The sequence below is a fragment of the Helianthus annuus genome, chromosome 11, assembly GCF_002127325.2.
Source record: "Helianthus annuus cultivar XRQ/B chromosome 11, HanXRQr2.0-SUNRISE, whole genome shotgun sequence".
Lineage (NCBI taxonomy): Eukaryota > Viridiplantae > Streptophyta > Magnoliopsida > Asterales > Asteraceae > Helianthus > Helianthus annuus.
Window position 1 is genome coordinate 7120497 of NC_035443.2, and position 16775 is coordinate 7137271.

Consider the following 16775-nt stretch of genomic DNA (forward strand, 5'->3'; position numbering starts at 1 on the left):
TTAATACCGGTTTATCCTCAACGTCTAATCAAATCAAAAAGTTAGAAGAATGTTTTAAACTAAGAAAAATAAAAACTAACTAAATGCTGAAAAATAAAATAAAATAAAAAAAAGATAGACAAGATGAATCACTTGGATCCGACAAGTGTATTAGTATAACCTTTGATTATTTTCGCACTTTTGCACTTATTTAAGAGATTATCTTAGTTATTGTAGTAGGCCCCTTTTTCGGAGGTGACGTTACCCTCAACCCAGTAGTTTGAGTCAGCAAGGATACAATCCTAAAGGGTTGGATTATTGAAAGATAATGAATTAAGTTATTAATGCAAATTATGGTAGGCCCCGCTTTTGGCGGTGACGTTACCCTCGGCTAAGTAGTCTGAGTCAGCAGGGATACAGTCCTAAATAGCCGGGTTATAGTATTAATAGTAGTTAGCTTATGAGGGGGTCAAAGAGTTTGGATCCCCGCCATCCAATACCTATGGGCATTGAAGGAGATCCTACTAAATTTGACCCAGGTCCCAAGCAGGACCTCTAAACGCTGAACAAGGGCAAGACCTTTACCAAACCGTTCCCTTAACCCCCGACCAGGTAGCCAACATACCTCCATATAGACCGTGGAGATATGAATGGTGAAAATCTTTTATTTTATATAGACAGTAAAATAACGCCAAGACACCACGGACAAACGATAAGGAAAGATCACCTTCAACATAAGTAACTAGTTATTAAAGTCATTAATACAAAACCAAATAAAAAGTGCAAAAGATTAAAAATAAAAAGTATTATACTAAACACTTGTCTTCACCAAGTGATGTAAGAGACTTAGGCAAACATGGCCTTGATTGTCAAGAACTCTTACGATCAATCTTGGATCCCGAGACGACTCACACACTCTATGATGGACAATGGATGATGGTGGTGGATGATGGTGTTATGGTGGTGGTGGGTGGTGGATGAAGTGTGAGAGAGGTGGTGTGCCAAGGGATGAGAGAGAATGAAACCAAGCTCCTCTATTTATAGGCTGAACAGAACGCTGGACACGGCCCCGTGTTCGCTGAACACGGCCCCGTGCCCGTCTGACATTCTCTCTCTTCATTAATTGTAATTGCGAATTACAATTAATGCGCCTGCTGTACTTTCAACACGCCCCCGTGTCCGCTGGGCACGGCCCCGTGGTGAGCAATGGAAGCTTCTACTGGTTTGTCTTTTCTACTGCTTCCTGGGCACGCCCCCGTGTTCACTGGACACGGGGCGTGTTCAGGCTCTGTTTCTCTTCTCTTTGTCTTGGGAGGTGCCGTTGAGGGTCCGGGCAGTTCACTTTTGTTCCTTTTCTTGTATTTATGGTAGATTTAGTAGTCTTTTTGCTTCTTTTGTGATTTTGAGCTCATTTCATCCTGAAAATACAAAAGGAAGACAAAAACACTCTTTTTCCAACATTAGTACTTAAAAAGGGTTAGTTTTATGCCTTAATTGATGTGTTTTATATGTTGCATTTTACACACATCATTGGTCGTTCAAAGGCTCCAAAAGGCAAGTAGTTACAAGTTTTCTGCATCTGGGCGTCCCACGCGGCCCGCATGGGAGTTCCCATGCATTTTTACGCGGGCCGCCTGAGTTTAAGAAATCAGGCGAGTAAATGAGGAGGCTCGCGGCCCGCCTCAACTTATGCCTAAACCTCACGCGGGCCGCGAGAGGTTATGTTTTCAGAAATTTTAAATCTTTTGTCATGATTACGAAATCCTGGTAATTAATAACGAAATCTTTCGTAATGATTTACCTGACCTTTCGGGTTTGAAGGGGTAACTTTGCGGTTTGGCCCTCGGTTAATTACGACTAAGGACCTCGTGTTATTTACCCGCGTTGTTAAGTCCCCGGTTAGTTTATTAATTATTCAGAAAGCCTTAACTTTCATTATTGACGCTTTTAACCCTTCTCCTACGAATTTGATCGTAACTTCCTCGTGTCATAACGAAACTTCGCGAAATTTATATATTATATTTTAGTGAGTGTATGATACCGTTACAAAGCCTTGGGAACGTCAAAGGGTCACTCAGAGGTATAATTAAACATGTTGACACGGTTAACCCCTGTAGCTTGTAATCTCTCACTTTCTTTCGCGTTTCGCTTCTGTACGATCTATGATTTATTCGTTTGAAGGTTCAAGCATTATTTAGGGTTACTATACAGTATATTTACCCTTGTTGACATCTATAACCCTCGAATTTATATACTTTCAAGGTTTGTCAAAATTAGTCCTTTATTTAATATCAATGCCACGTGTAAACAAATGACACGTGTTAACACATTATTGGACACAAAAATTCGAGGTGTTACATGCACGAACTCACAAAAATATTGATTGTAAATATTACATTTCTATATGTTTGTATTTTCATGTAGTGTCAAGATATATCTCTCAGAAAATCCAAAAAGATTTTGTATGTGTTTTAGCATAATTTTTGAAAAAGTCAAAAAGATTTTCGACAACTGACGTTGGAAAACTGATTTTCAAAATTCCAAATGCTGAACATGATGAGCTGAATTTGAGGGGGAGTATTTGTGTAAATCTAACTTTTTCGTTAAATATAACCTTCTTCAAGTGGTTCATCATAGATGGTTGAGAGAGAGTCATGTGATGGTACAAAATTGTTTGAAACATTTGTGAAAGAAATTTATTTCTGGGTTGAGATTGTGCAGGTAGCCAAGTGTTGATCCTAGAAATCAATTCTGAAAAATGAGTAGAGTCAGATTCTGTTTCTGAAGATCACGTCTATTGTTGATGCTGATGAACTTAAGGAATCAAGAGATCTGATCAAGAGAATTAGAGTGATTTAAAGCCAGACAACGATCCTGAAGATATTACTGAAGAACAAAAGAATGCCAGTAAATCGAGAGGGGGAGTATGAAAATGGAGAGAAAAAGAAAGCCCAGAGACTGATCAAGACTGAAGATGTGAAGACACAGCTTTGAAGTCAAGGTGTGTTGGCGACTCCATCAACATCTGAGGGGGAGTCTGTTGGTGCACTACATCTGTTGATTCCGTCTAGGTGTCTAGGATCAGGTCTTACATCATATTGTATAGCATAGGGCACGAAATACGAGAAAACAGGAGTTTGTATAGGTTTTATAGTCTTGGGTCGCTCATAGGGTTATTAGGTATTTGGATCGCTTATGTGTCATATGGTGGATCGCTTATATGGTCAAGTCTGGATCGCTCATATGTACATGTCCATATGAGCGGTTCCAAACCACTATATATAGAGGTCCTTGAGCGATCCTCAGTAGTAATTCCTTATATTCCACGCCGAAGCTCTGCCGGTGTGAAGATCGAGCTGTAAATCGTTTCAAATCAGTAAAACAAGCAGTTAGGAAGAAGTACTAGCTATATCTACTTGCTTTTCTTATTATTCCGCATCTGAATTGCAAGAGACAACCTCTGAACGACTCATTCGGGTCAGCAATCGATCCTACAGTCGCATTTCGAAAACTTGGCATACAATTGCTCTGTTCGAAGGAGCTTCAAAATAAGCCGTAAATGCTGCTCGTGTTCCTCCTGACTCTTAGACTAGATCAGGATGTCGTCGATGAATACAATCACAAACTTATCTAGGTAGGGCTTGCACACCCTGTTCATAAGGTCCATAAAGACTGCCGGTGCGTTCGTTAGCCCGAATGGCATGACTAGAAACTCGTAGTGGCCGTAGCGAGTTCTGAATGTTGTTTTGGAGACGTCCTCATCCCGGACTCTTAGCTGATGATAACCTGACCTCAGGTCTATCTTGGAGTAGTAGCTCGACCCTTGCAACTGGTCGAATAAGTCATCAATACGTGGAAGAGGATAGCGGTTCTTCACTGTCGCCTTGTTCAGTTCACGGTAGTCAATGCACATGCGGAAGGTACCATCCTTCTTTTTCACAAATAATACTGGAGCTCCCCAGGGCGAAGAGCTAGGTCGGATAAATCCCTTATCCAAGAGTTCTTGTAGCTGTGTCGATAGTTCTTCCAATTCTGATGGAGCTAAGCGATACGGTGCACGTGCTATCGGTGCTGCTCCTGGTACTAGCTCGATTTGAAACTCGACCTGGCGATGAGGCGGTAGACCAGGTAAATCTTCAGGGAACACCTGAGGAAAGTCGCTTACAACTAGAATATCTTCCAATTTCTTTTCTTTTGCTGATGCATCGGTAACAAGTGCCAGAATGGCAGTGTGGCCCTTACGCAAACACTTCTGAGCCTTTAGAAGGGAGATGATGCCTACCACAGCACCACTCTTGTCGCCTTGAATCACGAGAGGTTCTTTACCAGAACGAGGGATACGAACTATCTTCTCTTTGCATAAGATCTCTGCTCGTTGTTTGGATAACCAATCCATACCAATAACGATGTCGAAACTACCCAGAACTATGGGTATGAGATCGATAGAGAAAGTCTGACCAGCGAGGATAAGATTACAACCCTGAACTATGTGTGTGGCCTCTAGACTTTTACCGTTAGCTAACTCTACGACATGTTTGGTGTTTAAGGGAGTTGGTGCAAGTTTTAGCATCTGACTAACTTTCAAAGACATATAACTTGTAGCCGCACCCGAATCAAACAATACAGTAACATAAAAGTCGTCGAGGAGAAATTTACCCATTACCACGTTGGGATCATTCCTTGCTTCTCCCTGCCCCAGCATAAATGCACGTCCCCTAGCTTCATTGCCGTTGTTGTTTCCACCGTTGTTGTTCCCATTGCCCTGATTGTTATTGTTGTTGCGATTCTGGTTCAACTGGGGGCAATCCCGCTTGAAGTGACCTTCAGCACCACACTGAAAACATCCTCTGTTGCCTCGCTGTTGCTGCTGCTGTTGGTTTTGAGGAGCTGGTGGTTGTTGTTGGTTCTGATTCGCAGGTCGTGAGCTCCTGCAATCTTTAGCTTCGTGCCCTATCTTGAGACATCTCTGACAGCGGCCCTTGCGGCACTGACCACTGTGGTGTCTGTTGCACCTGTTACACAGTGGGTGAATTCCCCGATATCCACCCTGCCCCTGACCACCAGAAGTTTGCTGACCCGGGCTCTGGTAATCACTATTCTTGCGCTGCTGCTGTGCTTGAGACTGAACGGTAGCTGAACCCTTGCTGGAATCCCCATCCCATTTCCGCTTGTTGTCATTGGGGGTAGCAGGAGTAGCAGAAGTGGTAGCGGTAGCAGTAGCGCTGATACGTTTAGGCAGCCTGTTCTGTTCCACTGCCTGATCCGTGAGGCGATGAGCAAGACGTTGAATGTCCTGGATATTGTCGAGGTTAGCCGATGTCACATGGCTCTGAATTTCTGATGCTAGGCCCTTGAGGTACAACTCAATGCGCTTGATTGGAGGGTCCACCATAGTTGGACACAAGATGGCCAGCTCGTTTGACCGTTTCGTATAAGCTTCAATTTCCGACCCTGTCATTTTCAGATGATATAGCTCCACCTCCAACTTGTGGATGTCATCTCGCGTGCAGTATTCCCGCTTGATGAGTTCCTTAAAATCATTCCAAGGGGTGGCGTTAGCAGCTGCCAGCCCTAGAATCTGAACTTGCGTGTTCCACCAGGTCAGCGCAACTCCTTCCAGAGTACCAGTGGCGTACTTCACCCTGCGAGCCTCAGGGCATTCACACATCTCAAACACTGACTCGAGCTTTTCAAACCAATGGAGGAGTCCCACTGCTCCTTCAGTGCCACTAAACGTACTAGGACGACAGTCCATGAAATTCTTGAAAGTGCAAACAGGTTGCTGAGCGTGTTGACCTATTGTGTACGAATAGGACAAAGTTAAACACAAGAGTTGGTCTAGAAGTGTAGGATCTAAAGATCTTAGCGTGAGTTACGACTGTAGGGTATACCTCCTACCTGTGCGGCTGCAAGTGCCGCAGCAACTTGTTCGTTAATAAGAGCCGTCAACTGGGCTTGAGTTATGTTAATACGTCCTGACATGATCTTCATTAGCAAAGGTAACATAAGTGAGAGAGAGGTTCGCGAAGAATGCGATGACAGAAAAGAGTAAGCACACAAGTGTTCTCTAGAAATAGTGTTATGTGTATCTAAGCATACCCTGAGCAAAGTTCTATATAATCTAGCAAGTAGGTGATATAACATATACCATATTACCTAGAATGTTGAGCCTTGCACGTGGAGCGAAGCGTCGTTGTGGATCGTTGAGAGCACTGTTCTGGTTATAGTCTGGTTTTAATAAAAACGTTTTTCCCTTATTAAAACCAAGTTCTCTATAACCAATGGCTCTGATACCAATCTGTCACACCCCCAAAATCCACACGCGGAGTACCACCGCATGGAGGCGTGACATGACCAGGATCAAGCCACCAATCATATTGAACATATAAGTAATTAGCAAACGTAAATGTTTATCAACCCACAATATGAAAGGTGTTCAAATAACATAGTTTATGTAGCGGAAGCATAGTATAAAATCCAACGTAATTAATAAGTTTTCAACTGTCATAAGTGTTTATCAAAACAACCACGATCCATGTCCACAACGACTGCGCCTCCCGTGCAAGCTCCATGTATACCTAAGGTCCTGCAAGGCATGTAACAGAGAGTCAACAACTAGTTGAGCGAGTTCATAGTGGTTTGTTCAGTTATAGTAATCGTATTGTAAATCGTATGTTCGTTTAGTAATCCATGTATAGTATGTGTTTGTATCGCAGCCCTCTAGGCATGTGTGCGAAGATTAGTTGGGGTTTCCCAAGTATTCTAGACTAGGTATATTTGTATCGCAGCCCACCCGGCATGTGTGCGAAGTTTAGTGTATGGTTCGCAGCCATTCCAGGCATGTGTGCGAAGATTAGTTCTATTATCGCAGCCATTCTCGGCGTGTGTGCGAAGAGAAGTATTTGTATCACTAGTCTAGCAGTATTTACCATTAACCTTCCTCTCCCGAGGCCCAAAGTACATAATCCCGAAATTGACTTAAGTATAAGGAATCTTCCAAATCCATTCCCGACCCTGGGAATCCCATGCCTTGGTAAGAGTGTGAACTCACCTTGGTTTGCTCGGCAGATACACAAAAAGGTTGCTTGAGCTAAGGGTGGTTAACCACGGCCTAACATGGTTACCATACAAGTCAGGTCTAGGTTTAAGTATTGTACGTATGATTACACATAAGTTAACAGGTTACGAACACGTATAGATCATGGCAACACTTTAACAGTCAAGTAATACATCCAACTTGTGCGATTCATCCCAAGAAGCCCAAATATTACTCGACCCAACATGTTGTGCGATCCACAACATGTTGTGCGATCCAACATAAACCCGGCCCAAATAACATATCAGTCCAACATGTATACAGCCCAACAATTAACCGAACAGTAAATGGTGTGATCCAATTGGTCTTGTACGATCCGGACGACTTGTACGATCCGGATAGCTTGTGCGATCCATTTGGGTTGTGCGATTGGAACTAGTCCAGCCCAACAAGTATATCCGGCCCAATAGTTAAGCGAACATAACAACTTGTGCGATCCAATAGTCTTGTGCGACTGGGGCACCTTGTGCGATTGGATCATCTTGTGCGACTGGACTCCTTGTGCGATTAGTTTAAACATCCGAATATTATGTATATCATTTATAGAAAATCAACAGTTACCAATCATACAATAAATCGGTCAAAGCAATCAATCAGTTTCCTATTTTCGTGGTTAACAATCAACAACTAACCAGTTTCAACTTAACCATTAATCGATCAAATGAGGGTTTTATCATCTTAATTCTTATGAACCCTAACTAATCATAATCATGAACAATAATTCAAAACACTTGAACGTATTCATCTAAGGGTTTCAATCATCTCATGATACTTCATACTCGGCCATATAACAATCCGGTTTCACATACATGAAGCCGATTAACAAGCATTCGGTTCTAGTTCATCATGTAGATCATATCATCGTGCAACTTAATACTAACGATTCTGCAAACAGAAACCTTAACGGGATTCGATCAACATATGACAACACCCAAACATTGATTAACAATCATTTACAATTCATCGCATGAGACATGTATAATCACATAACATAAAATCAACTAATAACAAGACACTAACCGATTGGGAGTGTATAACGAGGATGATCCGAACACAAAGATCTTCGATGGAAAAGGTGTGTTTGCCGTCAAGTTCTAGAGGGAAGGAAGAGAGCTAGGGTTTGTGTGTGTAAAGTGTATTGGTAAAGTGTGAGATGGTTACTAACACCCTAAGTGTTATGCGCATAAGAGAGTGGGCCGAACCCTCACTTGGGCTGCCCATTTGATCCGAATACAAGAGTGTAGCCCAAATGGGCTTGTGCGATCGGGTGAGTCTTGTGCGTTTGGGCTCGTTTATTATACAACCATTCAATACACATAACATATAATCATAACATTCAATTAATATAGTTCACGTAATTACATAACATTGCACAAAGATAGGTTCGAAATACGAGTTGTCACATTATCCCCAACTTAAAAGAAATTTCGTCCCGAAATTTGGTATGTACTCACTGAGGAAGCTAGTTAAGTTGCATGGTTTTCCTGGGGTGTCACATAGATCACAATGGATAATGTCAAAAGAAGCAAAAACCGGTTAAGTGCAATTTTGCGTTTGAAAGGAATTCTTGGCTGCCCTTGAAAGTTAATATTTTTGCATGGAGAGCGGAAATGGACAAGTTGCTTACCCTTGTTGGCCTTCAAAAAAGGAATATCCTCTTTAATTCTGATTTTTGCCCGATGTGTAAAGGGTACGTGAAATTTGTTGACCATCTTTTTACTTCTTGTCACATCAACAACGGTTATCTGGCAAAAAATAGCCCTTGTTGCAAGATTCCCCCCATCTTATCGAGCTTATCACAAAAATACCGGGTTCAATGATGCCAAGAAACGATTAATCCATACGATTGTTCTTTTGGCTTGTTGGTGTATTTGGAAAACCGAAATGAGGTCATTTTCAAAGGGAAAGTCGTTTTCATAATAAAGTTGTTCGAAGAATTGCAAGTAGGTGGCTATTTATGGGTGAAAAAAGAGGTCTAAAATTCAGTATTTTGAGAGGCTTGGTGTTTGAGGTATACAAATAAACCAGTTGGGCCCGTCAAACCGGTTCAAATAGGTTTGGGCCCCGACCTAGCCAGGTGGTTTGACCCTAGTTTGAGATTTCGTATGTATAAACCTATTTGAGCCCGGATCGGTTCAAGGAGCTAAAAAACTACATGATAATCAAGTCTTTTTTGGGCTAAACCGGTTTTGAACATGATCCAAATTGGTTTGAGCAGGTTAGGCTTTTCAGCCCTAAAATATGTTCTCAACCCAGACCAGTTTGGGGCAAACCGGTTTAAATCCAACAAAAAATGGTTCGGTTTATACATCAAACCGGTTTGGGCCCAAACCGGGTTTAAATCTTGCAAAGTTCGTTGCCATTCCAAAAAAAAAAAAAAAACTATTTCCGCATTTCATTTCTTTTCTGGCCCAGCCAGCTCATGTGAGCCTTCCTAGCATTTTCTTTTAATCTGCAATGGCCTAGCCCAACAGGAATCAACTCAGCCCAATTATATTTGTGATGTCCAACCTTTTATTATATAACTTTCACGGTTGAAGTTAGAACCTCCATGAAACAATATAAACAATTGAACTGATTACCTCATTGCTATATATTATGAAAAAGAAGAACTTTATACTCTCACTTTGTGATTCTTTTTGTTTAAACTGATGGTGCTTACCTTTTTTTTTTCTTTTCAAATAAGACGATTAAACAGAAGAAACCTACTGACACGGGTATTTCACTTATACTTTGTAAGAGTTACTAAAGCAGACAACCAAATGGTTTTAGTGTCGTGTTGCTCGTTTGATAGGACACGCAACAATCATGTATGTAACCAGGTTCACCATACGTTGTTAAAACTTTGTCACCACTTGAAGACAAGCGCTTTCGAAGATTCATGAGAGGTAGTTTTTGCCACCAGCGAAACCACCCGATCATATCCATCTCTACTAGGCAACAACGGCTTTACACCAATTCAGGAGAAAATCCAATAAATCGGAGAAAACCCCCTTATGTTAATCGAACCCAGGACCAAATGGTCCTTAAGCCTTATCCCACCCCTAAGATACCACTAAGCTATAATGTCATGGGTTTGAAAGAAAATGGTTGATTCGTGTTCAACGAAAACTGATCATCATGACATCATCATTATGAAAAGAGGAAGATCAAATGCATATTGTCAATTCTCGAAACTTTTACGTATTTTTATTTCATGTTTTAATATTAAGGCTCACATAAAATAACTTTGTATATAGCTTTCATGAATCAGGACGTCAACGTTCAAATATATTTAAGTTATACGGACTCAAATAAATAACTTGGGAGTAGTTTGGGTCTGTTGTAATTTTTGACTCAAAATGAGCTGTATATCTAATACAACATATATAATAGATAAAATACATTAGAATGGCCATGGTTGCCTCCACCGCTATCTCCGACATAAAACACATTTGGCAGCTAATACTCAGGGCCGGCTCTCGGTCCGGCAAACCCGTACCGACACCCGAGTCCCAAAATTTTAAAGGGTCCGAAAAGTCTTTATAAGCTTGTATATATTTATTAAACCCGTGTCGACGCCCGAGGCCCAAAATTTTAAAGGGCCCGAAAAGTCTTTATAAGCTTGTATATATTTATTAAATTATATATTCAGTATATTCATCTATTTATTATGTAAACAAATATTGGTGGTGTAGTGGTAAAAAGTAAAAACCATCTCAAAATAATGTAAAGGTCTCAAGTTCAAGTCTTTGCTTCATCACTAAGTTTTTATTTTTTGTAATTCATTTACCCTTAACCATAATTTTGGGCTCAATTCTTTTCCTCGCTCGAGGCCTAAATTTTTTCAAGAGTTTTCGGGGACGGCTCTGCTAATACTAATAAAAAAGTCTACTTAATATGCCACATAAGACATTCTCATACTAAGGCTGCAGGGTGTGGGAAGGGCTTTATCGACGCCACGTCAATGCCACGTCACACAGGGACTTTAAGGCCTCTCCCCTTAACTTGAAGGGTGTGGGATAAAGCCCCTTCAAGCTATACCCCCCCCCCCCCAATTTAACCAATCCATCATCGATAAAGCCCCCTTGTCTCCGTTAGGCTGGAGGGTGTGGGTGTGGGGGCGCCACCCAACCCAGCTGGCACACTATAGCGCCCCATCACCGCCATCGTCCACACCCCCGGCGCTATGCCGGGGCGCTATAGAACCATCGCCGAGACGGTAACGAGCTGCAACGCACATTGACCGAGGTGCATTAATGTTTTGGACCGTTGAAAACGGTCAAAAATTTTAAAAAAAATTTACTTTTTTTTTTTATAAATTAACACTATAAATACCCACTTTCTACGTCACTTTTTAAATCATTCCTCTCACTTTCTACCTCACTTTTTATACAATTCTCTTCATATTTTTTAAAACTTCCCAACAATGTTTCCCAACAACCCAAACAACCCATGGGATCCGACCAATCCGTTTTGGCAAAATTTGCAAAACAACGAGCAAGAGGGCCGCTATCGCCGAGACCCGCGTACGGGTGAACTTGGATATTATCCAATGCCACCAACTTCTCCTCATCCCACCACTCAACCGCTGCCTCCATATTTCGGGTATTATTCTCAACCCCCTTTTTTTCCGCCAAACATGCCACCACCAAACATACCCGCCCAAGACACAAGCGAAACCGAATTCGTTCCCGAAACCCAAGTCGAATCCTCTTCTATAAAAAAAAGAAGCCATAAAAAGAAGGATGAGACCGAAAAACGTACCGTGTTGGTGAAACCACCTATGGCGCCCCTAGTTGAATTGGTGGGTGTGGGTCGATGGCGCCGGGTGGCGCTATAGGGGCTGAGGTGGCCCTGGTGGCGCCTCCATACCCTCCGGCCTAATAAATGAGTCTAGTTAATGCCACATGACCTTCTTTCCTTCCATTCTTTATTATTATTATTATTATTATTATTATTATTATTATTAATTAATTAATACAAAACAATGAAAAATTCCTTAACAACTTAATACTAATAAATATTTTATTCTTTAGTTAGATATTAATCATTTACTTTTGATTTACCTATAATATATAATTAGTTATTAGTAACAATCCTACTTAGGGGTGTTCAAGATTGGATATCCCAAACGGATATCCGAATTCATAAAAGAACTCAAAAAATTCGTTTCGTGCATAGATTAAAACTTCGATTTTCTAAATTTTCAACGTTAGAAACAACGAACTTTTATAAATCCACATCTGAATCCGATTATTTACTATTTTTATTATATTTCAAACTAAACATAATACGCATATAGTATTTTTTAGATATCGGATAATCCGATTATCCAAAAATTTTAGAAATCCATATCCGATTTGGAATCCGAAAATTCGGATTATCCGATTTTCGGATATCTGAACTTTCGAATATCCGAAATTTTGGATACGAATTTTTGGATATTTCGGATTCGGTTTCGGATCTGGATTTCTTTGAACACCCCTAATTCTACTTATAATAAACAATTTTAAAAAAAAAATGTCAATGTGATAACAAATTCTTATTCTTTAAAAAGATTTTTTACTATATGCTTAAAACAGAGAAAAGTGTCCGGATAGTCCCTGTGGTTTGCCCAGAGTTCACTTATAGTCCCTACATTTTTAAAATTACAACTATAGTTCCCGAGTTTTGCAAATTCGTTCTCGGATGGTCCCTTGCGTAGATGGGGGTTAGTTTTCTCAGTTAAGTGGGTGTGAAATGACAAGAATGCCCTTTATAAAACTTAAACCCAATCCCATCTCCACCCAAACCTACCTTTCTCCTCAGATCTTCATCTTCTCCATGTCCATTCTACCAAACCTTAAAATCCACACCCCATGTACACTTCAATCACCCACACCTGCTGCACACTTCAATCGTCGGCCGCTACAACACACCACCACACCCGCTGCACACTTTAATCACCCAAAATCCGTAACCTTTCATCCATCAACAACACCGAAGCCCTAGAGTTAAAAAAAAAGACAAACCTTATTAATTGCCTTTGTGTATCCAATGATGATATCACAGGGATGCAGTCCCATCCTAATGACTTCTTCTGCACTCTGGAAAAGCTCCCTGGCAAAAGAAACTACTAAGTTGGCCCCATCACCAATTTCCTCCTGCTGTGCTTTCCCTGCCAATACCAAAATGTTGGCTGCAGGATGCTGAACCTCAAGCTCGTTCACAATGGTTGCAGTATCGCTTGTCACAAATAGCTTGTCCAGATGGTTGATAACCATTTTATTCATGCCTTACACACAACAAATAAGTTATAAAATAAAACAAACACTCTGCAACAAACTTAGTTACAATACCATCATATTATACATACAATTCGTGCAAATAATCTTATCTTACAGATCATAATAAGCTTACCCTTCTGCTTTCTTTTTCAATTGGACTAATGCATCTACATTCAATAGTGGTGGTGGTACAACGGTATGGGCTTTGGAGTGGAAGGTGAAAAGTGGATGGTGTGTAACAAAGGTGAAAGGTGACGGTGGAAGGATGGTGGGGAACGGCGGAGGAGGTCAGAGGTGATATGAGGGAGGGTGTGGAAGGAAGTTGGTTGTTACAGGTTGCATTGAAGAAGAGGTGGGGGTGGGGCCATAAGGCTTTATTTAATTATATTCTTTTATTTGTTTATTAGTTTTTTAATATTAAGGGGATTTTAGTCATTTCATAGCCACTTAACACCAAAAACTAACCGCCATCCTCGCTAGGGACTATCCGAGAACGAATTTGCAAAACTTGGGGACTATAACTGTAATTTTAAAAATATATGGACTATAGGTGAAATCTGGGCAAACCACAGGGACTATCCAGGCACTTTTCTCTTTAAAACATCTATTAAATAAATTATTATTTTATATTATAATAATAAATATATAAAGAATAGGTTAATCAGATACTTGAAAACCGGTTTACTTCCATACTTTGAAAATACTTTTAATGTTGACAGATCCATGTAATACACGGGTTTAAGGATAAAATATCTTCATAATAATTACCAAAGGCTTGCCAAACTAGATGTTTTAACTGTTGACCTTAACTATTTGATCAAAGCTTGATTAGAAGATACGGGTCAAAAGTGTAAATAGTTATTAGTCAGTTTAAGATGCAAATAGATTAAGTACACAAGTGCGAGGACTAGATGTGACTAAGCGAAAGATTGTAACCTACATATTTGATGGATCGATGTCTCCCTAGAGACGTACCTGCTCAGAATGGCGCCAACACCACAAATACATCAGACGCGACACGCGACATGTCCATTCATTGCACCTCTTCAGTATGTATAAATATGATCAGGGTTTCAGTTTGTTTTTGCACCTTTGAAACAATCAGAATAAATTGTTCAGTTTATTAATATGATTGTGTATTAGGGTTAATTCCTCTCTTCTTGTTCTTTGTTCGATTGTTATTTTGTTCTTGATTAATGGATTGAATTCATGATCTCCTGGGATCGATACAACATACAAGAATGTAAAAATATATACAATTCAAGATTAATGGAAGACAAGTGTTTGCCTAATATTTCCAACTTGGAAAGTTTAGTGCTGTTTGTCTTATAGAAAGTTCAAGGGTCAAAGTTGCACTAGTAAAGTTGTAGAAACATGAAGATTGAAAGCTGGATTCTGTTTGAGCTGGATGTATGCAGTTTAGAAGTTCAAGGGCTAAAATGGAAGATGCAAGTATGAATATACATATAGTCTTCTCTTTCTAGACACACTTCGGTTTGTCCATCACAAAACCCTAGAAGCTCTCTCTGATTTGAAAATCTATATCATTACAGTTGAAAATTTTCTAGTCAAACCCAAAAAAAAAGCACTGTTCCTTATACAAGAATGATGGTTAGTTTTCAACCAAAAGCCAAGTATGGGGGATGGGGGTGGTCATCACTCATCACTCACTCATCACTCACAACACCCAATCAAGTTCCGCCATGTCATCAACCATTTTTCCATCACTCACAACCTTTTTTAGTGGCAATGGTCATCACTCACAACACCTAACAATAAACCCCCACACCCCCTCACATCCATCCATTTTTCACGCGTGAAGAATATCAAGGAAATCCATCACGTTCAAACCATCACTAGTTGAACTAATATATTGTGTGGCGGTGGACTTTTTGTATGTTCCACGCGTGATAGAAGGTGCATCACGCACCACCCCGCCTCCTCTAATGATCCTGAAACAATATTCATAAGCCTATTAGACCATAATTAATTACATCCACACATCATGCAAACTTATAGAGCATTGAACCTTAAGTCCTTAATTGCTTCCTAAACATTGCAGCCCATCATAATCGTATATATTCATTAACTAACATTAATATTAATATAAATAATACACATTATCATACTTATATTAATAATACCTGATTAGGCTCACAAGTTCAGTCAATCTTGAATTTAAGATTGTTTGTTAAAGTTAAAGGAATAAAGGGACTACTCATAGATCGTTTAAACTTGGATCGATACAAACTTTTAGCTAGATGATCTTAAGTAGCTTGGGAACGACTCTAGTATGAACTCCAGAAGAAAAGTCTTAAACAATACTAAGAATGGAAAATTATATTATATGAATCATAAATTTGATTAAGAGGTCATGGGCCGCCTTAAGTTGAAATTAAGAATTCATTAGTAACTAGTTTTATACACCGCGCGCGTTGCGACGCTAAACCGAAACATTTTTGGTTTGATACCATATGCGTTTTACATTACAAGCATAACACAATCACGCTAAATCGAATCATCACATTAAAACTCACAACCCAACTTTTTTTTTGACCCAGCAATGGATTCGGAGTTGTATCTCACTTCAAGATTGCATCTTTGCAATTCACATGTTTATGTGCTTTATTGATCTGTTCAAGATTCCATTCTTTTAATTCTTGACTTTTAAGAAAAGTTTTAAAAGAATCTTTGGGTAAAAGACATGAAATTTATTTCCTCCTGTCTATCAAAATTCTACTAAAATTATATATTAAACTAAATGACTAATAAGAAAGGTGTCCTTGAAGTTCCATAAATTCTCAATCTCAATTGTTTTCCTTCCACTACAACTAAATCAAGATCCCCTTTCCAAATAGGTTCCTCCGCATACTAAATAAAACGCAATCAATCACCCTTTTACAAACCCTGCTCAAATGTCTCTACCCAGACCTCGATGAAGAAAAGCCCAAGAATATTTGGAAAAATTACAAATATTCCTCCTTGTACAGATGCAAGGAGTTATTTCCGTGGAAAGAACTTAATGTAAAGAAAAAGAATAAAAACCAAACATCTTCTACAGATGTAAAGAAAAAAAACAAACCCAGCCAACAACACCCCACCATTTTTTCCGGCTAAAACCCTTTTCAGTCTGACCCACCTCTAACCCGACCAGATTTTGGTTTTACGAAATTCACGAATCTTAACAACAAAGTCAACCAAAATCAGGACTCATAGATGTCTCAGATAATATAATACTTATCATCATCGACCAAATATAAAAACTAACAACAAAAATCAAAACCACCGTGGATCTTAAAACCAGGGTTTGGCTCAAAGTTTCCAAAACCATGGCTGCAAGATGGGTTGCAGGTCAAAACCTACCGTCCACCATCCTTGCCACGCCAACCTCATCAATTGTCGGAAAATGTTTGCAACTATCACAGCCAAGAAATAACCAATGACAAAAAATT

At 39.9% G+C, this 16775-nt stretch overlaps 1 protein-coding gene across 1 annotated transcript; it reads right to left on the bottom strand.

The window, feature by feature from the left end:
• Positions 1-11382: 11382 nt before the first annotated feature.
• On the bottom strand, positions 11383-13320 carry LOC110887683 (T-complex protein 1 subunit alpha-like). The gene is made up of 2 exons (XM_022135258.1): positions 13069-13320; positions 11383-11772 (listed from the first exon to the last, which is right to left on the bottom strand). The coding sequence occupies exons 1-2, from the start codon at positions 13318-13320 to the stop codon at positions 11383-11385; spliced, it is 642 nt and encodes a 213-aa protein (XP_021990950.1).
• Between the last annotated feature and the right edge of the window lie 3455 nt (positions 13321-16775).

What these genes read in the sequence shown, in the direction of transcription:
- LOC110887683 (XM_022135258.1), bottom strand. Translation starts at nt 13,320, where the DNA reads ATGGTTATCAACCATCTGGACAAGCTATTTGTGACAAGCGATACTGCA. An exon ending in ACACAAAGGCAATTAATAAG is followed by an intron (nt 11,773 to 13,068) that starts GTTTGTCTTTTT and finishes TTTTTTTTATAG; the next exon opens with AAGAGGATTCGACTTGGGTT.